Source organism: Enoplosus armatus (genome assembly GCF_043641665.1).
Source record: "Enoplosus armatus isolate fEnoArm2 chromosome 3 unlocalized genomic scaffold, fEnoArm2.hap1 SUPER_3_unloc_1, whole genome shotgun sequence".
Taxonomy (NCBI): Eukaryota; Metazoa; Chordata; class Actinopteri; order Centrarchiformes; family Enoplosidae; genus Enoplosus; species Enoplosus armatus.
The window spans coordinates 160,797-187,083 of NW_027261182.1; the positions used below are offsets into that span (position 1 = coordinate 160,797).

The following is a 26,287-nucleotide window of genomic DNA, read 5'->3' on the forward strand; positions in this document are numbered from 1 at the left end:
CAACAGATGTTTTCTCCCCAGGTCTCTGACAAGTCCATCAGTGCCTCTGCAGCATGTGTGGCCCCTGATGCGAGGACCCACTGAGACCCAGTGCAGCTTTGTGGCCGCCTTTACATCACCTTGTCTTTCGATGTGAAATGAAACGGTTTTCTCAGGAAGTCATCCCACTTTATCTCTACACACTGTATTATACCTCAGATGTGGAAGTAATGAGGTATTTTGTGTTATAAAATCTTTGTACCTCAAGTGACATCTTTCCTCAAGGACCTATTTTATGGAAAATGTGTGAGTGTAGAAGTAACAAAGTGTAGCTGGTGCTGCAGCAGTACTGAGGGAAACCTGCAGGGATTTCATTCATATTCCACTCCATGTTTCAGAGAGGAGAAGAAGAGCAGAGGCAGAGAGGAGGGAATCTATTTTAGGATTGGACGTCTGTGTGTTGTTTGTGTGTGTTTGTTCATGTATGAAAACATCCTTATGTACACTACTGTACGTGTGTGTGTGTTTGTGTTAGAATCCTATTTATGTGTTCCCTCAGTCGTCAGCTAGCCTGCATGCCAATATAGCCAGTATTAGCTTAGGTGCCAGCATGTGTGTGTGTGTGTGTGTGTGTGTGTGTGTGTGTGTGAAGATGTATGTCCTATCTGTGCTCTGAAAGCTCAGCCTCTGGCAGCAGTTAGAAAAGACTCCTGTGCCATCGTGCATAATAACCCTGCTGTCTTTCAGGCAACATTTCAGCTGCTCCTCCTGCCGACAGAGATGTATTCTGCGGCGCTCGTCAAAAGACCTTTTAGGGTCAAACATCCCATAATAAAACACAGGGGAGCACCTTCCTCTGTTATTCAGTGTGAATGTACTTTAGGAGGAGACAAAGAGGGCGCCGGAGAGGGAGGGAGTCGGAGAGAGACCTATAAAGACAGGAAGGAATGAGGACAATAGTGCTAAGGAGAAATAGAGTAGCTGTGGTTAGCCATGCATTTGACAGGAGGGGTTCAGGTGGCGGCCCTGCCTCCAGAGAGCTGCCTCATTTATCTGTCTGCCCAGAGCCATGAACACACTCGGTTTGGTCAGAAAAACAACCTCTTCGTACTCACAACTCTGCTCCATTGCTGCATCTTTACAACTCTGTTCTGGTTCTGTACTTTTCTTTAGCTTTTGTTGACACTAGAGAAGAAACATGAATATAACTGAGCACGTTTACTCAGGTACTGTACTTAAGTTGAATTTGGGGTACTTGTACTTTACGCCTGTACTTATATATTATATATGTATATTTCAGAGGGAAATATTGTTCTTTTTACTGCACCACATGTTTTGCAGCTGCTTACTGGTTACTTTGCATCAGTTAATAAACAGGACTGAGAGTCTGCAGCCATGCTAGCAGCTCTTTGAGTCTGTCACTAGTTTTGCAGATATTTAGTCATAAACAAATAACCCCAAGTATTGGACATGTTGATTATTTTCCTCCACATTGGTCTAACTATGACGGCAACTTGTTGGTTACTTATTTCATGGTGTGTTATTAGGAATGAGAGAAAACATCAGACTGAAATACAATAAATAAATAAATAACTGCATGTGAAGTTGGACTCAGAATCTGGTCAAATGTGCTTTTTAGACTACATTTGGAGAACGCAGACCATCGCCACTGTGAAGACCGGACTTTTATCGTCTGTATCAAGGCTGACACACTCCACAACTATCTGTTAGCTGTCTCACCTTTTCACAGCCACCCAACTGAAGCCCCTGGATGATGCCAAGCGTGGTAGAAACTTGACAACAACTACGTCCTGTAGCACCAAACAATCGGCTGTCTATGCTGCAGTGGAAACAAACACTACCACATGATTCTGGGCCTGGCTGTCCAAAGTCTGGATCCACCAGTTTGGACACTAAACACAGTTCACGGTCACATGAACTGGAAGTCCTTGTCTGAGGATCTCGGCAGGCAAACTCAGTCTCTTCCTCTATCTTGTGGCCTTTTCTTGACTGACGGCATTTGTTGTAATAGTTTTATTTGGTTTTAGCTCATAAAATAGAACAGTGTTGCTATGATGAACACACACACACACACACACACACACACACACACACACACACACACACACACACACACACAGAGTACATCTTGTTCCTGTCTGCCTGGTTAGCTGTGACAATGGATGGTTGTTAACAGGTCAGTGCATTCAGAACACCTCAGGCTCCTCTCTGATGCAACCTGGCTCAAAGTGTGTGTGTGTGTGTGTGTGTGTGTGAGAGTGTGTGTGTGTGTGTGTGTGTGTGTGTGTGTGTGTGTGTGCGTGATGGGCAGGAGGTCATCACAGTGTTGCCTTCTTCCTAATTTAGCTGTTGGTGTTGAAGCACTGGCTCACTTAAAAGGTCACCGTGTTACAGAAAAAGAGAGAAAAGACGGAGACAAGAAGAGATAAAAATAAAGGAAGGTATAGACCGACAGCGACAGACAAAGACACGAAAGCATAAGAAAGGATACAGACGCACAAGGATGAGTGAACAGGAGAGGAACAAGGCTGCAGTAAACATGTCATCCGCCCACAAATAACACAGTCTCCCTCCGGACCAGTCAGCTGCAAACGCCGTCCGCCACCTCGCCGTGACCTGCGGTTTAAGTGCCAATCATTGTGAGATATGAAGTATCTCAACAAACAGTCAGAGAAGAAGAAGGAAACAGAAACAGAGAAATATACAGCAGAACATCAGAAACAGAAAAAGGAAGACTGCGGCCGAGAGAAGATTATAATACAGAGACGCATAATTACCGTCCTCCCTTTTCTTTCTCCTCTACAACTCCTAACAGATGTTTACGCTTTCAGAGGCACATAACCAGCCAATTGTTGGTTTCCCCCAATTGTCCAGGAGACAAATCCAAGCAAATGCAAATAATGGCTTATTATCCACCTAAATACCCGAAGCACCGCTGAGTCTGATAGGCTCTATTGTCCATATGTGTGTGTGATTGTGTGTAAATGTGCATCTGTTCATGCAAACAATATTGGCTTATACTCACATTTACACACTAATATACTGTATCATGCAATGTCCAACGGTGTACAGGCAAAGCTTAAGGCTCTCATTTCCAGGATTTCCAGGACTCGGGCGTTCTCCGTGAAAAAAACGAAGCCTGGCTGACAGCAGGTGCCTCCACCTCAATGATCTTTTAAATCTCCTGAATATAATATAAAATGGGACGTGAAAAAGGTTTAAGGTGTTGATACAGAGATCAGCGGGGACTGATGCTTTATATTCAGCTGTTTCTCCGTCTTCTTGACTCCAGATAAGGTCAATTACAGCAGAGCGCACAGACAAGTCGGCCATGTTGAAGTTAGAGGGACAAGAAGCAGGTTACAGTCCCGTCCCTGATCTTTAATGTGGGTGTTCCTTTTCACCGCCGCCGTAAATTATTCAAGACCTCGCCATCGACAACACTGAGCCCATCTGTCTTGATGGAGACTCCTCCTTCTGTCCAGCCTCCACCGTCTCTGCTCACAACACGGCTGAATAAAAGCACCGTCAGTGTGTTTAAATGCTTTGTTTTAATCTTCATAAAAGTCCACTGAAAGTGAAAATCAACCGCACCAAGTTAAATGAAACAATACGTATATATACAGTATATTTATATTTTTATTTCTTCTTCTTCATCACATTTCGACCTGATGTCTTTATGAGGAGTTGCTGCTTCTCTCCTGCAGAGCGAGCACCCTTTTCTTAATGTCTCATTTATCCTCATCAGGGTAACAAATCTCTCAAAAAGCATGAAACCACAATAATTCATACATTCTCCATAAATATCAGATGAAACGGTTTTAATGGTTCTAATAAGAAGAGCAACTTCTTAACTGGAGGTGACCCACAGCAGGGAAACTCTGGGACGCCTCAGGCCTTTAAATACGTCGTGAATTCACAAAAAACTAAAAATCAATATGAGACAGATTCTTACAGACAAACTGTCGTCACAGTCGTCACAGATCATCATATCAGCTGATGTTTGCTTTCAGTGAAACAGAAATATTTGCCTTCGTTTCTCCACTCTCACTCTCCCACTTCTATCTTTGCTAGACTATTAAATAATGAATGGTCTTTGTAACCTCACTGCTGTTGGAACAGTGATTATTTGCGTATTATTATGACTTGAAAGATGGAATTTATCCACCACTTGTTGCCAAAGAGCTGCTGGAGGTAAAGGTATTTTAGGGCCGGATCATTCGTGCAGGTCGAGGGAGGCAGATGTGAGTTAAATGCTTTACCGATTAATGCGAGAAAGGACATCGTGAGAGACACTAAGTGGAGTTAGAATCCAGAGGCAGCTCAGAGGTCAGGCCGGTGGGAAAACAGCACGAGACGTCGGCCACAAAGACGCTAACTGGTTATGTTCTAATGGACCTACACTGAGGTGGACCCTCGCTGATGTCCTGAAAGTGTCAAAGTGTTCTGAGAGGACACTTACGGGATGAGTGGGAGTCTTAGCTAAACATCTGGAGATTAACTGTAGAACAGACAGTCAAGTCGACCAAATCACTTCACTGAAATGTGGCTTTCACCAAGCAGCTGAGCCTCCACAAGATTATCTGTCCACAGAAAGATGGTTTCAGTTCCAGGACAGGGGCGGATCTCACGCACACGCTGCCTTAATTTGACACGGCGATTTCAGTAAACCAGCAGAGCTGAAACCACTCAAATATTCCAGATTAGTCAAGAGTACGTCCACTCACGGTGTCAACGTCCGATCCTGCGTCGGACAGGTAGAACTGGGTTTAAGAGCACACGGCGCTAGAAATGTCTCTACATACAGGAAGGTGGGAGTATAATCCTGAGAGAGGGAGGGAGACCTGAGCTATTCCAAACACTCAGTTCAGCTGCAGGGCATCGGCCGTGAGAGGAACACAAAGGTACAGCACAACATGAAGCGAGAGCGAGTCCTGGCTGATCCCTGCTCATAAAGACAGTGGGCGGGGACCACTTAGTCGTGGTAGAGGCCACGCCATATTAAAAAAACACTTCAAATATCGCCGCATTGGGTTTAAAGCACTTATCAAAGTCAGTACGGCTCAAACACCGCGCAGAAGTTCAAAAGTCGAAGTTGAAAACATTAACAGATCGTGCTTAATGTGTTTCAGCTCATTTAGCGTCTCATCTCAACACGACCTCCGGCCTCAGTGGGTGAGACAGATCTCACAGAGGAAACGCTGTTACATGACTGAAATCCCACTCGGAGTTCTCTCCTCCTTTTTATGATCAACCTGTTTTCCTCGCGTGTCATAAAGGTCAGAGGTCATCGCGGCCTCCTGCTCCTTCGCCACGTCGTACGTTCTCTGGTCTCCTGCACCTGATTACTGTCTCATCACACCTGCTGATGAGCTGCTGATAAAGTGTTCCAGTCGCTTCGGTCACGAGCTGGAAGCAGAAGAAGCTGCAGCTTCTCGTTGACGTTGCTCTCTACTCTCCTGGAGGACTTCATCCTCTGACCCCCCCCCTCCAGTCTACCCCCTGCTCTCTTCTTCCTTTGCGCTCTGTTCGTCGTCCTTGTTGCGAGCTGGAAACAGGACTGTGATACGGCATCATAACGAGTCTGGTCTATAACTCCACGCAGTGGTTCCCACTCGGCCGGGACGAAAAAATAACAACTTCCTTTGTTTGATTCTTCAACAATGAGCGTCTTTCTGAATAGTCTCTGACGTTTCCACGGCAACCAGATTGTTCATAAAGGCAAGAAGGCCATAAAAATAACAATGTCAGCAAATACTGCTCTCCTTTTTAGCCCCTCTCCTCCCTCCTCCTTCTCTCCCTCCTCCCTCCTTCTCTCTCTCCCTCCTCCTTCTCTCCCTCCTCCCTCCTTCTCTCTCTCCCTCCTCCTTCTCTCCCTCCTCCCTCCTTCTCTCTCTCTCTCTCCCTCCCTCCTCCTTCTCTCCCTCCTCCCTCCCTCCTTCTCTCTCTCCCCCTCCCTCCCTCCTTCTCTCTCTCCCTCCCTCCTCCTCTCTCTCTCTCTCTCTCTCTCCCTCCCTCCTTCTCTCTCTCTCTCCCCTCCCTCCCTCCTTCTCTCCCTCCTCCCTCCCTCCTCCTTCTCTCCCTCCTCCCTCCTCCTTCTCTCCCTCCTTCTCTCTCTCCCTCCTCCCTCCCTCCTTCTCTCTCTCCTCCCTCCTTCTCTCCCTCTCTCTCCCTCCCTCCTTCTCTCTCTCCCTCCTCCCTCCTTCTCTCCCTCTCTCTCCCTCCCTCCTTCTCTCTCTCTCTCTCCCTCCCTCCTTCTCTCTCTCTCCCCTCTCTCTCTCAGTCTCTCTCTCTCCCTCCCTCCTCCCTCTCTCTCCCTCCCTCCTTCTCTCTCTCTCCCTCCCTCCTTCTCTCTCTCTCTCTCCCTCCCTCCTTCTCTCTCTCTCCCCTCTCTCTCTCAGTCTCTCTCTCTCCCTCCCTCCTCCCTCTCTCTCCCTCCTTCCTTCTCTCTCTCTCCCTCCCTCCTTCTCTCTCTCTCCCCTCTCTCTCTCAGTCTCTCTCTCTCCCCTCCCTCCCTCCTTCTGTCTCTCCCTCCCTCCTCCCTCTCTCTCCCTCCCTCCTCCCTCTCTCCTTCTCTCTCTCCCTCTCTCTCCCTCCTTCCTTCTCTCTCTCCCTCCTCCCTCCCTCCTTCTCTCCCTCCTCCCTCCCTCCTTCTCTCTCTCTCCCTCCCTCCTTCTCTCTCTCTCCCCTCTCTCTCTCAGTCTCTCTCTCTCCCTCCCTCCCTCCTTCTGTCTCTCCCTCCCTCCTCCCTCTCTCTCTCCCTCCTTCCTTCTCTCTCTCTCCCTCCCTCCTTCTCTCTCTCTCCCCTCTCTCTCTCAGTCTCTCTCTCTCCCCTCCCTCCCTCCTTCTGTCTCTCCCTCCCTCCTCCCTCTCTCTCCCTCCCTCCTCCCTCTCTCCTTCTCTCTCTCCCTCTCTCTCCCTCCTTCCTTCTCTCTCTCCCTCCTCCCTCCCTCCTTCTCTCTCTCTCCCTCCCTCCTTCTCTCTCTCTCCCTCCCTCCTTCTCCCTCTCTCTCCCTCCTTCTCTCTCTCTCTCCCTCCCTCCTTCTCTCTCTCAGTCTCTCTCTCTCCCCCTCCTTCTCTCTCTCTCTCTCTCTCTCCTCTCTCTCTCAGTCTCTCTCTCTCCCTCCCTCCTTCTCTCTCTCTCCCCCCCCCCCCCCCCCCTTATATAAGTCTGTTTTCACGTCGCAGGCCGACCTGCTAAATGTCATATTGCCACTCCTGGCTGATATTTTTGGAAGACTGTTCACATCTCGTCAGACTTCGTAGTTATGTGAACCGACATGTCCAAAAGACGCTCATGCTCTGTGTAACAATGAACAGAAACATCAGTTTTGTACCTGCATCTTTCCTGCTGCTTTTCAACACATTTTGTTTACAGTTTGAGCCTTTGAGTTCTGACTGAAATGTCTCCCTAAATAACAGTCAGGATTCAACGTGTTATCCTCCATGTCCATGTTGGCTCAGCTGAGTAGTTACCATGCACTGACGGTGATCGGCTTATTAGAAAACATCACTCCAAAGTGACACTTGTCATGACTCGTGTTAGCTAGCCAGCATGCTAGCTGTCAGGGATTGTCTCTGGTGTTCTTATCACCGTATCGGCCCCAGAATAAAACATTTACTTGTTCACAACATCAGAGTACCTGTTTAACACCAGCTCCTACAGAGGGAGTTGTATTATGGGTTGTTTGCACAGTCTTTTCAAGATACTCTCAAGTAAAATTTATGACGAGTGGAAACGAGTCATGAAGTCTGCTGCAGAAACAGACTGTCGACTGAATCATCTGTCAAGCAACCAAGAAACACCGCTGTGCAAGACAGTCTGAAGAATCCTCACTGGAACTAATAATTATGACTTCTTCCAAGAGCCTGACAGGAGTGAGTGAGTATGTGACATAAATGTGGGATTTACGTTATTTAATGGGATAATTGAATGGTTCACTTTTATGAGAGAAAAGGCTTGAGGACTCTCGTGTCCTCGGACAGTACCCCAACAGAACTAGTGTGAAATCGTGTCTTCTTCAGGGTCTTAAATTCAGGCCAATACGGTAGTTAAGAGAACAACCTGCTGAATGTGAGCATCATTCCAGTTTTCAGTTTCAGTTCTTATGCTCATAACTTCTTGTGTTTTGTGGTTGTTTAATTGTTGCCTTATTATTGGGTCAGATTAGGTTCTCGCTGTCTCTGCAGTAACTTGGTGTCAAAGCGTTGTTTTATACACCGCAGCGTCCTCGTGTCTTAAATGTCCACATAGATGTCAACAGTTTACAGACTTCTACTTCTTCATCATCCATTCAGTCTGAGTTTGAGTAGATCCTCGGTCCCTTTCTCAATTACAAACAGCACACACAACACACACTCGGACACACACTTACTGGCGGCTCACAGACACAGCAGTCTAAACCATCATGTTTGTATTGTGCCAGGTGTAATCTCCACGCATTGTGTCCTGCAGAGAGAAGCCTTTTATGGCCGCTGTTTGTGGCAGCGCTGAGGAGCTCGACATCCCAGAGTGATAAAACCCTCCGAAAAGCAAACAGGCGGACACCAATACACGCTCAAATATATTTCCTTTCTGTCGCTCTCTTCATCTAGTTTTCCTTTCACTCATTAGCTTTCAGATGTCCAACCTGTGATACAGGAGGACAACTTTGACCCTGATGCTAACATAGCAAATGAAGTGAAGGCAAAGACCACAACACACACACACACACACACACCTGTAGCTAGAGAGAGTGAACTAGAGACAGGGAGGACGTCCACACTGACAGCGCATGTCAGAGAGCTTTGTTTCAGTTGTATCTGACATATTTAACAAGCTGCGTTTCATCCACGCTGGGTCTGAAAAGACATCCAAGCCAAACTTTCCATTTCCCCACACTGAACATCACTTTTTCTTTCTATAAAACACTGTAACTTCAGAACAATTGTAGATGAGTGCGTACTGTTCACCTGTAAAAAGGGTAAAATAACTCATGCATTAGAGGCTATGGCTAATATAAAGTTACTGTTTTTGCTCATTTCAGTTGATCTTTTAGCCTCTACCTTTATATTGATCACAGCTGGTGATTGACGGCACGTAAGCGATTATATTCAAATATATTCTCATCTCACACAAACTTTAAACAAGTAAACAAAAACAAGTGCAAAACCTGTGAAAAAGTTCTCATTTTTAGGCTTCCTGCAGATAAATGGACGATATCTTATTTCAAAACTGACTGAAACTTTACTGTCTGTCTTGAAAGCCGAGAATATGAGCAGCTGAGACCATAACTCAAACATCTTGAAAACATTTAAACCATATTTGCATACTTTTTTATTGAAAATGTTCACGTGGCGTCCCTCTGTAATGTTTGTCAGCACATGCTGAGAAACCACGGAAGCTCTCAAGCTCATCGACGGAGGTTTCTGTGAATTAGATTCTGAATGATGTGACTTTATAAACGAGCAGCAGCGTTTATAAGAGCGTGCCAGACAGAGAACTGACAAAGACACCATGCAGTCTAAACATTTAAGATCATACTCAGTGTCTCAGTGTGACACATTCAGTCTAAAAACCTAAATCTTGGCCTATGTCTTAGTGCATGTGAGGCGTGCACAGTGTGAACAGCCGATGGTGACGTCACAGTTGGGTTTTTGCAGAAAGCTGATCCATGTTTAAATGGACTGATGACCGTGACTAATGCACAGCAAGCACAGTCCCACAGGTCCACACATACATGAGTGTACATGTATGTGTGTATGTGTGTTCTTTGTTTCTGAATCTCTACCCTGATTGGTCTAATCTCTGCTGGAAGGTGATTGGACAGGCAGTCGCTTCCACTGAACTGAGCTAAGCACACACACATGCATGGATGTCACTGGGAAGGAAGGACTATGGTCACTTCTTACTCTGTGTGTGTGTGTGTGTGTGTGTGTGTGTGTGTGTGTGTGTGTGTGTGTTTTTACACCAGTTGGCAGACAGGTGTGTGTTCACTTTGGCAGCGTAGATCAGCAGTCACCTCACACACAAACAGGACGCCCTTCACTGGCCTGCTGTGGGAGGTGCACACACACACACACACACACACACACACACACACACACACACACACACACACACACGACAGATTGACAAACATTTCACTTTTAAATGTTTCTCTGATCTAAAAAGACGCTAAAGATTATAAACATGCAGAAAAAATATCTTAAACTTAAACCCCAATTAACTCAATTAACTACTGTTTTCAACAAAACCACAACTAAATGTCTCTAAATGCCAACAGTGTGTCAGCACACACATGAAGTCACACACTTCACACACAGCGTCATCAGGGATTCTTCACTATCTGGGCAGCCAGCCCTGCTGCTGCTTTTATTCTAAAGAGAAACTCATGCATTATCTTTAAAGGTCAGGCGGAGGGACACCAAACATCTCAGGAGACCTTTGCCAGCTGAACTTTACCAGTTTAGAGTGGAACTGATGAGAAATGTCAGTTAAGGCTCTTTACTTTCAAGCAGTGTTATTCAGACATAAATTATATGTCAAAAAATGGACAATATGCCACAGATTACAATGAGTCCCACACACCAGAGTGCAGTGTGCAAAATATCACAACCAAGTCCTGGTGGCTGGAGGTCATAAACCCCGCCCCCTCCATGTTAGCGGATGGGACATGGGCCAAACTGAAAAATCAAAGTACGCGTCCAATACATTTTTCAGTCTGTAGTGGAGACGTGTCGTCCATCTTTATGTACAGTCTGCGGTGGAGACGCGTCGGCCATCTTTATATACAGTCTGTAGTGGAGACGCGTCGTCCATCTTTATATACAGTCTGTGGTGGAGACGTGTCGTCCATCTTTATATACAGTCTGTGGTGGAGACGCGTCGTCCATCTTTATATACAGTCTGTGGTGGAGACGTGTCGGCCATCTTTATATACAGTCTGTAGTGGAGATGCGTCGGCCATCTTTATATACAGTCTGTAGTGGAGACGCGTCGGCCATCTTTATATACAGTCTGTAGTGGAGACGCGTCGGCCATCTTTATATACAGTCTGTAGTGGAGACGTGTCGGCCATCTTTATATACAGTCTGTAGTGGAGACGCGTCGGCCATCTTTACATACAGTCCGATGGAACAGCAACTCCTGGTTGATCCGAGCTGTGAGAAACGCTGCTCTCGCTGACTGTGAGCTGCCCTCTCTGTGGCCCTGATGGTCCTGGTAATCTGAATGCTGATGAAGCTCAGAGGGTGAAGTTCTCTATAGTGCTGCTGGATTAGAGACGAGTCAGAGCAGGAAGGCTTTTCCTGAGGGAGACATAGCGATTTGTTTCGACCAGCGAGCCTATTGTAGAGAAACCAGGTGATTAGGGTGGAACTAACAGGATTGGGCTGATGCCTCGCTGCTGGGAGAGAGAGGCCGAGGAAGAGACAGCACACACACACACACACACACACACACACACACACACACACACAAGGAAGGCAAAAATATGACTGCATACTGTAGCATGCAAGTGGGTATAATTATATGTCGGTTGTTTGCATACATGACACAATCACACACATTTACACCTGCCTCTCCTTATATACTGTACTAAACATAAACACACACACACACACTTTTACATTTTGGATCATTGGTAACAAACCAGTAAAGCTCTAAACTGTGATTATCTGCTCTTCTGAGGATCTGGCACTAAAGTCTCACATCTCTCTGCTCTCAGACTCTCGTCATGACCAGCACTGGACTGAAAGGGTTAACTGCTGTAAATGCTGTTTAGCCCAATATAGCGTTAAACCAGATCCCTGGGGTGTCTGTGTTACGAGCGTACACAGGTCACTGTGTTACACTGGCGTCCCTCAGTTTGTTTCCACTAAAGACGAAGGAACCTTCCTCTAAGTCTCTGAACTGACGAGCCTTCACATAACAAACACATTTTCCTGAACCATGCTGTTAAATCTCCTTTACACAGTTCTCATGCAGTAAGTTACTCTTGCTAAGGATGCCTCAGCTTAAAGTTCACTAAATATAATTCAGATTCTGTCACAATGAAGGTAAGAGATCATGTTGTATGCAGCAGGTGTCTCAAACATCGCACAGCTGTTCTTAAACAGCACGTTTCTGTGGATTTTCTGTCTTAAGTTCGTTGCCTCCTGCTGCTCTGTTACTCCACTTCTTAAAGAAACAGCGTAGAATGGCAAGACTTCGTGGTCTTTGATCCATCTGTAGTTGAGTAATAATGTGACTAGAGATTTGGATCATGGTTTTGAGTCTTGAGTCTTCTTGGTTCTGTCGAGCTCTTCGGGGATTCAGTGAAGAGTGAGCTCTCTTTGTTAAACAGTGCTCTCGAGATCCTCGATATTTGATTTGCATGAGGAAACCTGAGCTTCAACTTTTTCCTTCTTATTATCCCTGCTGCGCTGCATCCCATTGCCCTTGTTGTAACCTACAGAAATGACTGGTGGTGCGCCGCCCACAGCCAAGCTGTTATGTTAGTCCGCTATAAGTCAAGGTTTTCTCTGGAGGTGCAGCCTTGGAAGCTCTCAACAAGATCTGATTTTCACTTGCAAGCTAGCTTTTTTTCACAGAGTCAACCTTAACCCTGTCTGTACCTATCTGAGATTAGAACAGCTGTTAAAAAGACTTATTCTGTTATAACATCTTACCAACTTTCACATGAAACGTTTTCACATGTCACATACATTATGCAAATTGGTACAATCTTTACAATGTTGTACAGGCGCATTTAAGGTATTTCATTAGATATAGGTAGCAGTCTGTACGTCTAAAACATCAACAATAAACCAAACTTAAGAATGCCGTCTTAAACTTTATTCAGCTGGACCCGCGGCCTTTAGACGACCACAGAGTCCAGACTGAGGAACAGTCCTACTTCCCATTTATCAGATGCTCAGCAGCATCCTGGACCTGTGCATTATGGAGATACAGTGCAGTGTGTGTTCATATTCATCAAGTAGCACCACACAGCCGGTCTGCCATAGGGGAGGGCTGCATGGATACAACCCTCTGTTATATTATGGTAGTGATACTGTACAAATATCATGTTATAAAACATTTCTGGAGATTAAATTGAGAAACTGTTGATATGCAAAATGCCCTGAAGAGCATCACAGTTACACCAGCTAACTTAAATTGACCAATAACCACACCTTGATTGATACTTCATGGTTATAGTAAATCCAAGTCCTGGTCAGTTCACAGCCTGCTAACCCTGAACACATGTCCGTCAACTAGCTTTCGACTAGCCGACAACTACAACTAGCTTACTTTTGAGTCGTAGCAGCAGCTCGATATTTATATGGTGAAACATTTCAGGAGCTCTGATGTTTAACTTATCGGCACAATGATGCAGGTTATTTTCACAAATTATCAGAGCTGATTTTTACTTTGTTGGTCTGATTTATAAACATGCATCAAAACACATCTTTTCATCCAACTTTGAAATGTATGATAATATATATAAATATATTTTATTGATAATACACTTCTGAGCTCGTTACGCAATAACAAGGCCTTCGCTGCAGGAGATCGGAGGTCAATAGAGCGAGCTGCAGCCGGTATGTAAGCTGATGCTCACAGCAGTGTTCACCTCTCACTATAGTAACAGGTAATAATAGTGAGTTTCTACATGACTGACTACAAGTTACATATCAAAAGACTGCTGTATGACTCGAACTCCACGAGAAACATTGTTGTACGTGCATTTAAAATCATCTCTAAGCCAAACCAGAGGCGTTTCTCTTTTATTTAATCAACTCTCACTCACTCTCTTTCTGCCTATTTCTAAGATGAAATACAAAACCTAAGCAGATGATCTCTCTCGTGTTAATACCTCTCCTATCTACAGCACAGAACACCCAGCAGGGGACCACAACAGCTAGAGGAAACACTGCTGTCTAGATATAGTAGAGCTAGACAACAAAGCCTCTTACAGACACACAGAGCAGGATGGAGCTAAGAAAAATAAAATAGAAGGCTGGTCTGTAGAGGGCAATGGGACAGAGCAGGACAAAACACAAAAGAGGTTCTTTTTTTAAAGACTAAAAACCCAGAAGCCTGTTAGCTCGTGATCCAGACATGGTGCTTAAAGAAGAGAGATGGATATAAAGCTGTTAGTGTGAGTCATATGCAGCACCGGGTCAGGAAGGCTGCTTCAATAAAATCTGTTAAGAGACTGTCGATTACCTAATCACACTGCATTGCGTTCATCAGACATAATACTTCTAAATCCACTGCGGCACCTGAAAGTCACACACCTACTCTGATAAGTTAACTTCTGGGTTTTGTCTTCGCTTCTAAACGGCACAAAATATTAAGGGGAAATTAAGACTTTTTTTTCATACTGTATATATGATAATAATCTTCAACCTGTGGACATTAAAATGTATAAACCTGGAATGACTGGGAGTTCATTTCCCAGTGAGATTACAATATCCTGTTAATAGACCGAACTGGGAGGCAATTTGGGCAAAAGCATCAACCCGGTGATATGTGTTAAAGCTGCGCTGGTAGCTTTAAACATGGAAAAGCAGCAGGAGGTACTAATTGAATTGAACTCCAATAACGTTTTTTTCTGAGGGTTATAATAAAAGGCCGTTTGTAATGCCTGCATATTACTCTAAAGGCGTGGGTATGCTCAAAAAGAGGTAGTTTGTGCGATGTGTCGTCGGACCACTTCAGAGGGTAAAAGTGTTTAAAGTGGTTGGTCGTGGTCACACTCAGAGATGGAGCCGGCCATCGTAGAGAGCCGTGAGAAGCGAGACGCTACAATGATTTAAATACAGTAATAAAGGCGCAGCCTTCATAGTGTAATACACAAGAAAAGTGACAAGTTCAAGTCCCGCCAACACACCTGACCATGGTTGGTATCAAGAGTTACAGAAATTGCTGTATTTCATACCCATTATTTAAAAATAAAAAGCCCTTGTTTAGTTTCAAGGATACTTGTCAAGGTTTTAGAAATTGGTATTCTTTCCTTCATTCTTGAAAAACTTTTTTCCGGGTATGTGGGTTTCATCCGCCGACAGTGGGATATCATCAGCTGGAGCTACAGGGCATGTCTGCTACAAACAAGCCTGCTTCTTTGCAGTTATCGTCATGTCACATTGTTATCATAGTTACTGTGATGTACAGATACAAACCGCTACAGGCTGTTTTGCATTGAAAGATCAGACCATGTGCTGCTGCGCTGGGTTCCATCAAACAACAGACCATGTTACTTTTGTTCCTGAGAATATCTGCTGTCAATCACACGCCATAGGTTTTCTGCTATCAGCGTTAACCAGAGCTAAAAAACATGCCGGGGATGGAAATACAAATAAGGTGTGCAACAAAATTGAACCAAAAATGTCCCGTATTATGTCACTGATTTAATTTTGTATTGCATTTGTAGTTGTTTCTGCAAATTCTGCACCACAGGCAGAATTTCATGACGCCTGCAAGCTGCCTTTGAGGATAAGAGGTGTTTTTGCCTGGTTACACTATTTGATATACACTATTTAAATATCACAATTTTACTTAGAGCTCATACTTCCCATGAATCATGCATCGCTCTGTTTTCAATCATCAGAAGTTTTATATATATATATAGTTATATACGTTTATGCTGTTTTTACAGTATAAAATTCAAGCAAAAATCTACGATCGTTATAGTTAAAATTCTGTCAGGAAATGAGAGCAAAGGTAATAGATGGAGAGAAAAGCAAAGTAGAAACAGGTCAGGCAGAAAGCAGACAGAGAGGAAAAAGTCTGCAATTTATCTACATAAGTATCTTTCACATTAAAAATGCAGTCAGAAATGCTGGCTATGTAAATAACCCATTTCTCAACATCACCTCAACAGAGAAAGACGGGGGGGGGGGGAAAGAGAGAGATTGGAGATGTGGACAGAAAAAGAGGGAATGGAGAATTCAAAAGCAAAAGGAAGAAAGTGTTATTAGTCAAACAGTCTGAGAGGAGAGAGTCGAAGAGCAGAAGCTGTCAGTCTCTCTTACCTTGACATTTGGCTTCCTCGTTGAGAATCCTCTGTACCATCCTGAAAGAAAACACAAACATGAGTGACTAAGACAGTCGAGTCGACAGAGATTCAGTGAAGAGATAAAAAACGTTATGAGTCAGCGGGTTGAATGACTGAATATGCGAGGCGACTTTGGCTTGAACATTTCAGCATTTTCCAACAGCAAGAAAAAAAACTCCATCTAAAAAGGACCATACCAGTGAATGGAAACTGTTATATACGTCAACATATATCAGCAGTAACAGTACAAAGTGTTCAGTGTGGGGCTAAAACTTGCAAATACACTAGCATGGTCCCATCACAAGTCAACAAAGCTGGAAATGAGTCTGAAATTGTCCTTAAAATGTAAAAAAGGTCACAGGTTTATATCTGTCAAGTACAAGTACAAGCCTGAACTATAATCTACACGTATGTTGGCAGAAAAAGTAAAATGATAACATTTCATGTGAAGATGCAACATGTTTTAGCGTCACGCTGCACTGAAGAGGACAACAGTCGGCAATCCAGCAATCAATATTTATTTAGTCAGTATTCTCTCTATTGAGTGTGTGTGGATGTTTGGGTGGGACTAGTTCACAGCCTGAGGTGTGTGTGCAAACTTAAAAAACGTGGTCATTCTCAGTTCTTGAGTTGTGAAGAGCATCTTTTTTCAGGATTTCTAAGCAGAGTTATGGATGTTTATTTGCGATGGACATCTGTGAGAACTCAAACATCATTAGCAGAAGTCTGCCACTGCTCAGCCCCGACTGTTTGAAGTCCAGAGTCAGAACCAGAACCAGATCAGCGAGCTGGGGAAAGGTCTGGGTTCACACTACTACTACTACTACCCTGCGACCTGTAGTACATGACCCATTTGTGTGTGTGCATGTGGGCAAGTGATGATCCACTTCCTCCTCCTGCCAGAACAACAGTTCTTTCCACATGGACGAACATTCATCAGATGCCTCTGCGGAGTAGAAAGCTGTCATGAAGGTTGACTCAACTTGAAGTAAAGCCTCGACAGCTGAAATGACGTGTGTCAAGGGACTAAATATGTACAAGGGAGCACCCAGACATCCTCTCAGGCTGTGGGGACATCATTCGTCTCAATCCAAGTGGAAATAAAAATGATTGTGTCTCCGGCGCTTGGAAATGTAAGGCTTGGGTGACCACTGTCTGTCAGTGACAGAGTGCAGCAAAGGAGACATTTATTTATGTCAAAATGATGCAAATTATTCCTTTGACCTTCTTAGACTACCACAGTGTACACTGCTATACTTTACCAGTAGTACAACAGTCATTAACTGAATTTCCACAATGTCTATCTTGTGCTCCACAACATGTTTAAAGACAGTTCTGTAATGAAACTGTTTAGAAATGTCCTAAAATACATAAACATAAAATAATGGCACCAATGAAACCTGATAATCAATCATAACCTGTTCCTGATTAAACATTCAGAAAAGTGTTCCAGTGATACCGACGCTAACACCGATCAGCCAGGATGCTTCATATTAGCTTCCATCTTATCTTCTTGCAAAATCTCGAGATCCATTTCTCAACAGTTCGACATAATCTGATGGAGGCTTAATTGGTTGGTTAATTAATAACCAATCAAGATCCATTTATCACCCTCGTTAAGATGGCTGTGTTTACTCCCCAGCCTCCCATCTATATGGAAATCAGACTGGGGCAGGACCAGCAGTGTCTGGGCCTATTTGTAAGGGCTGACATGAGGATGTGTGTGTGTGTGTGTGTGTGTGTGTGTGTGTGTGTGTGTGTGTGTGTGTGTGTGTACAGCAGGTGCATGTATGTGCCTAATTTGTCTGTTGTCATACAGCTTTTCTCTGAAGAAGAGTAATCATCTCGCCTCCCGATCCACGCGGCTCACTAAGCGGTTATTAGAATAATCATTTTGCAACGTTATCGAAAGAATCCACAATAATAATCTGTGTAAATTATCTCTGAGCGGGAGGCAGAACTCAAGGAGCCACTTTGGTCGAGCTAATGCAGGTTCAGCCTGAACTTATTATGAATACAGCATCATACAATAGATTTCAGGTTTCCATCAAGCTAAAATACGAGTCTTAATGCTGCTTCATGTCCCCGTAGAGGACACCTCAAGCTAGTTTATGAAAAAAGGAATTGCTTGTTGATGCAGTAATAGAACCCAAGAGGGCGTGCGGTAATGACATAGTAATAATAGACGTGCGAGCTGCAGCTGAGCCACCGAGCTACTCACTGTGAACGCAGAGTGTTCAGTTTATACGACGCTGCCAACGCGCAGGTATTGACTGATTATTGTCAAATCAGCATCTGTGCCAACATTAATAAAACGCAGGCCAAGAAGAAAAGAAACAAATACAGAATCCTGAGGAAAGGAAGATCAGGAGCATCCACAGTTCGACCACGTTTTTCAGAGTGGATGTCAAAACACCACCTGAAGCTCAACCTGGACAAGACGGAGTTTGCGTTCCTCGGGGGGGTGGGACTGCTCACCGAGACCAGTCCATCACCATGACAACACTGTGGTGGTGCCAACTTGGAGGGCAAGGAAGCAGGGAGTCCCTTTTGTTCAGAGGGAACCAATCATTTCCTAACTGTTACACTTGCTCATGTCTGTGTTCGGATGCTAACTTGTAGCATTAGCTTTGAAAAATAATTTGGGTGGGTTGGCTCAGCCCACCCTCTTTTACTGCCGTGTTCATTAAGACAACTCATTTGGAACGATTAGTCTGAACATCCGTGGTTTTTATGTTCCTCCTTTAGAAAGAGCGGCTCTGTTTTTTGGGGTGCCATGTTGCCTCCTTTAGTTTGATCTTTAGTCCAGGAGTTAAATCTGCAACACATATAATTCAAAATCGGTCTGAATTGACTGCAGACGTATGGCTCAGAGGGACAAGATTGTTTCATGTGCTATGCTAAACTAAAGATAAAGAACAACAGAGTCCTATATGTATTGAACCACACATCACAGCCTGGTTGTTTCAGGGTTATTCACCTACAGCTCGCTCCTGGACATCCACAACAGCAGCAGCTCGCTACGGAAGATTTGATTCCGCTGGAAAGCCTCTCCAAAATAATGAGAGGCTGTTCTTAGCGGTGACTACGGGCACTTCAGTAATGCTGACAGTCAAAATCTCACACTTTAAGCTGCTGCTACGCCCTTAATCGAAGTCTAATGCCTGCTCAAGTGTTATGACTGCAATCTATATTTTAAGAATGGAACTTGGGGGCTGCATTCCCGCAGCCTGGCTGCCATCTCCACATCACTGTCATTATAGTCATTGAGTTTCAGTCTGGGGATAATTTGGCATTAGTGCAGGCAGAGAAGTGCTAGCCACAGTGCAAGAGGGCAGGGAGGATCTTCCTAGCACCTTCAACACTCAGTGTACTTTCTAAATAAAAGCTCTGCAGTATTTCTGCAGCAGCTGAATTGGTAATGATGACACACCCACTCACACACACTATGGATACCCACCAACTACACAAAAACAGGGGGGGGGGGGGTATTCTCTTTTCAGATAATGACAGAAGCTGGGGGAGTCTTGGACAACAGTTAGCCCTGGCTTTCTCTGAGAGTCACTGTGTGTGTTAAAGGGAAAGCTGTGATGCCAGCTTCTGCCACAAGGGCTCAGATAATAGCCCCTGTCCCTCGCTAAATTAGATGCTGATTGGATGCCATGAAGGCTTAAATATGAGGCTGGTCAATACAAGCAGACGTGGAGGGGAGGAAGAGAAGAGGATTGTAGGAGATGACAACGCAGCGGGAAGAGGAGGCCAGAAGGAGCCCCCCCCCCACTGTCTCTCTCACTCTCTCATGGGCATCTCCCTCCGCGGGTAAAGACCCAATCAGCCTCCGACACTGGATCGATGGTAGCGGACTGCTCAGCTGTGGCTAATGAAGCACATACTCACTCATTATCTGCGAGAGACAACACTTCCTGGCTTCAGACGCATCCTGGCATGAGCTGCTAATTTCCGTGAGTCAAACTAGGAATAACAATGGGAGTAACATGGGCTAATAACTTGGGCTCTCGTCCAGGCCCGCACACGGCCGTTACAAGCCGTTTGCACTCGTTATTCGAGGGAAGTACGGATGCAGCAATGAGAACGAGTATCAGTTTGTTTTTTGCTGTGTGCATTAATATGGAAGCTCTTCTATCTCTCCTGAAAATCTGGGGGAAACGGATTTGATTCATTACAGATTTACAACATTTTAGATGAAGCTACATGAAGTAACTCAGCAGTGTGAACTTATAGTCACTCAGTAACTGATGCAGGAACATACAAAAGGTCAATCATCTTGACGCATCGGTTACTTTTCACACATACACCATTAATGTCGTACGATAATACAGTTTACTTACTAACAGTCTGCCTTTGTTGGTACTATGCTACATGTCTTGGCACCTTACTGCCACCAACTGTCGACCAGTGGAATTCAATGGACAATGGACAGGAATGTGTATCGTGTCACCCTACTACTACTAGTAGGATTCCCCTAGAAGACCATCTGATGAAGAGAGCAGCATGGGAGCAGGTACCTTATTCAGGTGATCGACTGGAATTTCTAATGTGTTTTGTGTTTGTCTTGAGGTTTATGTAAATGTGGCGCCTCTGAATAATCCAACAACATATGTTAGGCTTCAATCTCGGTTCCATGAACACACCAACTCATTCTGAGCAGAGGTTTAAAGGTTCCTCGGAAGATCATTGAATACCTTCATCAGTGCCATAAGAGCAGCTCTGTGACATTAACGTTACTCACAGTCACACTGTAGTCGTTCTGATTACACGTTCTCAAGAGTTCTTAAGTTCCGCAGGTTAAAGCTTTGGTTACCTGTCTCAATGTGTTTCATTTGTACACAGCAGGAAGCAGCGATTCATAGCTCTTCTAAACCAGTTTCTTCTCCTTTTCGGCACAGTTTAAAACTGATAAAACATACATGTTTCGTCTGATAACCAGTGGTTCCTAACTGGTTTAGCCTCAAGGTCCAAGTTTTCCCTTTGACGTCACTCCACACATTCTTATTCTTATTCAGACGCAACAGTCCTCTCCAACCCTGGAGGATGTTTACAGTGATTACTGCATATGATCTCCACCTTCACTGCCTCTCTCCACTCCTGCTGCTTAAGTGATGTTCCAGTGTTGCAGTAACAATGATCAAGGACGTTACTGCTGTATCAAACATCCACCCCCACTGTATCTCAAGGAGCTATCCATCAGATAGGTAGAAGCCTTACCTTCACATTTTTCCAGAATCTGAACCGTCTCTCCCACCTCCAGAGCCAAACCCTGAGTCACTGAGCCCCGGAAGGTGCAGATCACTGTTGAGACAGAAAGAGATGAAAAGATATTAGAAACTGCGATGAAATGTGTGGAACGGCAGCAACTATTTATATTCATTATCAATAAATACAGATATCACTTTTTATTCCTCAAACATCTTTTAGCAAAGTTCACAAAACACATGAAGAAAGCTGCGCCCTCATCTGCTTTCATCATCCCCTCATTTCATCCACCGTCACCGTCTGCCCGTCCCGTGACAGCTGCATGACGTTAGCATCAGAGCCTGGCTGGACACATCCGGCCCTTGCTGTACCAGCCAGTGTTGATGTTAATAATCCTCATGACTGCACCAGTGCACCCAGAAAACAACAGACCTCAGAGCTTATTCTAGTGTTGGAGTCACTGTCAGTCACTCCGTAGAGAACTCAAATGTAAAATATTGAAATTTTACCCAAAATAAATGCATTCCTGGTCGAAGACCAAACTTTTCTCCCTAGCTATGTCTTTCCTTGTGCATCTCCACACACTCTTAGTATGCTGCTTAATATGGTGATCTGTGAAATTGATGCTACATTCGGACCATGTTGGGCGTTGGATATTGGCTGCTGTAAATATGGCATGGCGACTGGGAAAAGAGCCTAGTTGTGATGAGAAGTAGAATATGCTTCTTTTTTTATTCACAGAGAAGGACAGTGTGTCAGTGCAACAGATAAACATCATTCATGCTCGATGTTCAAAGTACAGAGAATAAAACTGTTATAGTCAGTAATAACTAACACAATCAAGTCACATGTTCAAAGGACTCAAAGGTTTAAGTAGTATGTGTAGTTTAATACAACGTGTTGTGCTGAAAGACTAGTGTGAAAAATAAGGATTAGAAAAATGAAAGATACATCATTATTAATATATGCCAAAAAATGAAATGTAAATATGTCACACGTGCAGAAATGTAGGGAGACAAGGCTGAGGTCAAAGTTGAAAACATGTTTTGAACACTTTTACAGTACTAACCTGCATATTATAATATATAAAATCATGTTTTCGAGGTCTGACTTTACCACTGAACACACCGAAAGGATCAATGACTGCACACTAAATGTAAATCGCTCAGCAGGAAGTCAGAGATAAAACTCCAGCCCAAAGGCAAACCAGCACTTTCCACTTGTCTGTGTTGGTGTCTTTCTGTGAAGAGGTGAGCTTGGGCCACGACTGCAGTCTGTTCTGAATGTAGAACAAGCATCAAGACAGGACAAGATCTTAACTCTCTATCTGCTCTGTCTTTGTCTGTTTCACTGGTGGTTTCAAATAAGTGTCTGTGTTGGAGGACGGTACATCTGAGGTCACAGCAGTCTATTTCCGCTGTTGCTCTCTCATTCAGTCTGTGGTGAATCAACTCGAAGACAAAGCCAACTTTAAGACATGGTCACGCTCCTCAGGCCTCTTGACAGTCGCTCTGTCTCTCTGTTTGTCACTGTCTCTATATATAGTGTTCGGCTGTTATTGCAACTGTTGGTCTAATAGTTTACAAATCCAGACAAATCCCCCGTATTATCAGTGTTGCTCAGCAGTACACAGGCTTGACACAATGCTGTATGTATTATATAATTTATTTTCTAAGAAAAGGTTTTAAGAAGAATGGCCCAAAATGATTTTCCTAAGATGCAGAATGAGTCAGTTTCAAAGCGTGCTTATGTAAGACAAAACAAGTCAAAACAAAACTCAAAGAATGTAAAAGCAGGCAGAAAACTGAACAGCAGGTTTGTGAAAGCTGTTTGCCACAAAACATACATAAAACACATTAAAAGTACTACTCCAATTTCATAAAATCATAACCGCTTTCTTTTTTACCCCATTTACCATTTATGCTCACCATTTGTCTGCGTAGACATTCAATCTATTTACTTTTTGTAATTACCTCTCTATGTGGTAAATTTCCAGTATAGTAAAAACTGTACTACTGTACAAACAGTACTGCTGCTGCTTCACATTAAAAGTGTTCAGCTGGCACAATACCAGGTGACTTTTACTGTTAAAATGCGTCAAAAAAAACAGACATCGGCCATTTTCGTCATTTTGTGGCGGCGGATCAGTTTTGAATATTGCAGGCTGCTCACCTCGCTGTGTCCTGCTGCCGAGTGCAGCATGAAATCAAACCACAGTTACAGTTATTATTGTCGGACTTCTCTATTAAAAACCTGAGTTTGTTTGGCTGCGCTGTAAACAGTTACAACAGTTCTGTGTTGTATTCCTGAGAGGCAGCTGCTCGCGGACTGTTTGCTGTAGTATTAAACTGCGCTTGCTACCACGCGTAATAAGGGACGTTGCCAAATCGACCAGGACTGAAAGTGCGAAGGATTACAACTGTAAGGAAAAAAGATCAAATCAATCGAACCGAGGCAGCGTCACCTTAAGTGTGCCACCCAACACACACCAACACGTCGCAGTGTGTCCTGACTGACTGCGGCGAGGACACACACCTCATGTCTCTGTCTGCCATCGTCTCTCTGTCGCCGTCACCGTCTGTCTCTGTGTCACTGACGCCACTCTCTCTCTCTGTCACTGTCACGCTCTGGGTCTCCATTAATAACGCCCCCCCTCCCCTCTCATTTGTTCATTGTAACCTGCTGTCATCACTGTCGCTCTGTCATTGTCGCTGGCCTTGTCAGTCTGTCATTTGTTTGATGCAACTGCCAGAAAGCCTCCGTGTTCTCACTCCGTCTTGGCTTCTGCTCGGACCAAATGTGGAAAAGAAAGATGAATTGAAGCCGTGTCCACGAGAGGAGGCCAACGGGGCAGGATGGATGTCACCAGAGCTCACACTGAGTTTAAGAGATAAAGGGAAATTCACTGTAAAACTGTTTAAGCTTCTACTTCAAAGCGTTTCCCTGCTGCCTTAAACATGTGAGTTAACTGAACAATTAGTTCAACGTCAACCAACCGAGTTAAGTCAACTGAACTTGAGATAAAAAGTTCAATAAGTTTAAGGTTTACACTAACATTACAGTCAGATTTACTTTCTATTATCGACACACAACAATCCTTCTCGTTTCCCACAGTGGCTATTTCGAACTTCTCGACTACAGAGAACAGCATGTTCTTACTTCTTCATACAAATGTCACTACCAATGTATTATACCCTGTTTAGTAATTAACGAGGCCCTGTGCTTTCTGAATGATGAATGGTTTTTAAGCAGAATATTTTAAAGTAAAGTGGAAAACGTGATCTGCTAAGCTACATGCAGTGACGGTGATTCATGAACGTGACTCATCGTTCCCGAGAGCAGAGGCATCTTAATGCCATCACATTTAAATGCACTGCTGGTTCTACTGAGAGCAGGATTAAACAACATGTAGTACCTCTCAGTTTATTCCAGCCTCACACTTTAACAAAGACCTGAAACTACCATCACTGCAATTAGCTGGAAGGAATTTGAATAAATCTGTTCAGAAATGTAATAAAGCAAACTACCTCATCCATCTTGTCTCTCAGTTTAAGACTATACAAGGAAATATTAAAGACACTGTGGCTGACGCCATGACAACAGCTCAGGTTGTCATAAAACTTCATTAGCGAGAAACACAAGGGGGTCTCAGTTTTCACTGCAAACAGCAGATTTAAGATGAGATGCATTTCTATTTACAGTTTCTCAGATATCTCCTCATCACAGATGGATTACCTAATGGCAGCAAGTGGATCAAAGGCTTTCCCGATAAAACATGAACATGATGTTGCATAAGAAGAGGAGTCAGTATTGATGAAAATGTCCTATATGTATGTCACATCTTCTCCATTAAGTTTAATCCTAACCAGTCAAACTTAATATAGATGTGGACCACCCTGTAATCCCTGACAGATCAGATTTCCAGTCTTTTCATTGCATGAAGTGCATCTATAAATATAAATACTCTCGTCTAAATGAAACCTGATCGGAGGAAGGTAGAGAAAAATCTTTTTCTTTCTTTTTCAGCTGCATCATCCAACAGTTTCACCCTTTCACAAACTTTTGGATTTGATGGTGAGAAATTATTCACATGTTTCTCCTTCTTCCTCTAGCGAGACTGTCACAGAGCTGAGAGCAGGGAGAGGAGGCGAGGAGGGAAGTGTGTGGGCAACACACACACACACACACACACACACACACACACACTGAACACACAGGGATTAGCATTGCTCTGTCCGGCTGGTATTGGCTTTTAGTTTATCCAGCGGATTGGGTCAATAGTCTGACAAATGACTCACATCTGTTAGGCCAGTCACACCACTTAGCCTGTGGCCTTTATGTGTGTGTGTTTGTGTGTGTGTGTGTGTGTGTGTGTGTGTGTGTGTGTGTTTGTGAGAGAGGAAACACTAGAGAAAGTTATGTATATGGATGCGTAGTGTGTGTGTGTGTGTGTGTGTGTGAGGCACTTGAATGAGTCATTTTCCGTGACGGGATAATTGAATTTTGGGTGCGACTTCAGAGGTTGTTTCAATATTTAATTGCAGTTCCACCAAAATACAAATTGAAGAAGACATTTGACACAAATCTAACGGCTGTGAATTATTTAAAGACGGAACTTTCCTGAGTAGAACAAAGATTGTACATTTTGAGAAAAGGCTTTGTTCGGTGCATCCTTTTAACCAAAGCACCTAACAGTACCGGTTAGTGCTGTCAGTACTTCAGTATGAGATTTCCACGTTCCTGTTAGTGCCACTGTGGAGTTCAAACAGACGCTTGAATCATCTATTGTAAGTACGATTTGACCATAAAGGAAAAAAACAAATCAACACTCACGAAATAGTTGTAAAAATGTTGAATTTCAAAGCCCGGAACTGTATTAAAACCTGTCCACTGGGTTCAGTCAGTGAAATGAGACGCCGACATTTTAAAACGTATAATATTATCAGATTCATCCGTATGAGGGAGTGTGGTGACCGGCTGAAACTACTGTACTGGAGACCAGGTTCCCGTGTCCACGTGGCTGAGGGTGGGGCGTAACACAAGCAGCATAG

The 26,287-nt window shown here is 44.0% G+C and overlaps 1 protein-coding gene across 1 annotated transcript in view; it reads right to left on the bottom strand.

The window, feature by feature from the left end:
• Positions 1–21,914, bottom strand: part of LOC139307102 (dedicator of cytokinesis protein 3-like) — an 88,896-nt gene extending 66,982 nt beyond the window's left edge. The window contains exons 1-3 of the mRNA XM_070930984.1: positions 21,875–21,914; positions 21,249–21,332; positions 16,000–16,040 (exon numbers count right to left, since the gene is read on the bottom strand). Of these exons, the coding sequence (XP_070787085.1) occupies positions 16,000–16,040; positions 21,249–21,332; positions 21,875–21,914 (165 nt within the window). The remainder of the gene's footprint in view (positions 1–15,999; positions 16,041–21,248; positions 21,333–21,874) is intronic.
• Between the last annotated feature and the right edge of the window lie 4,373 nt (positions 21,915–26,287).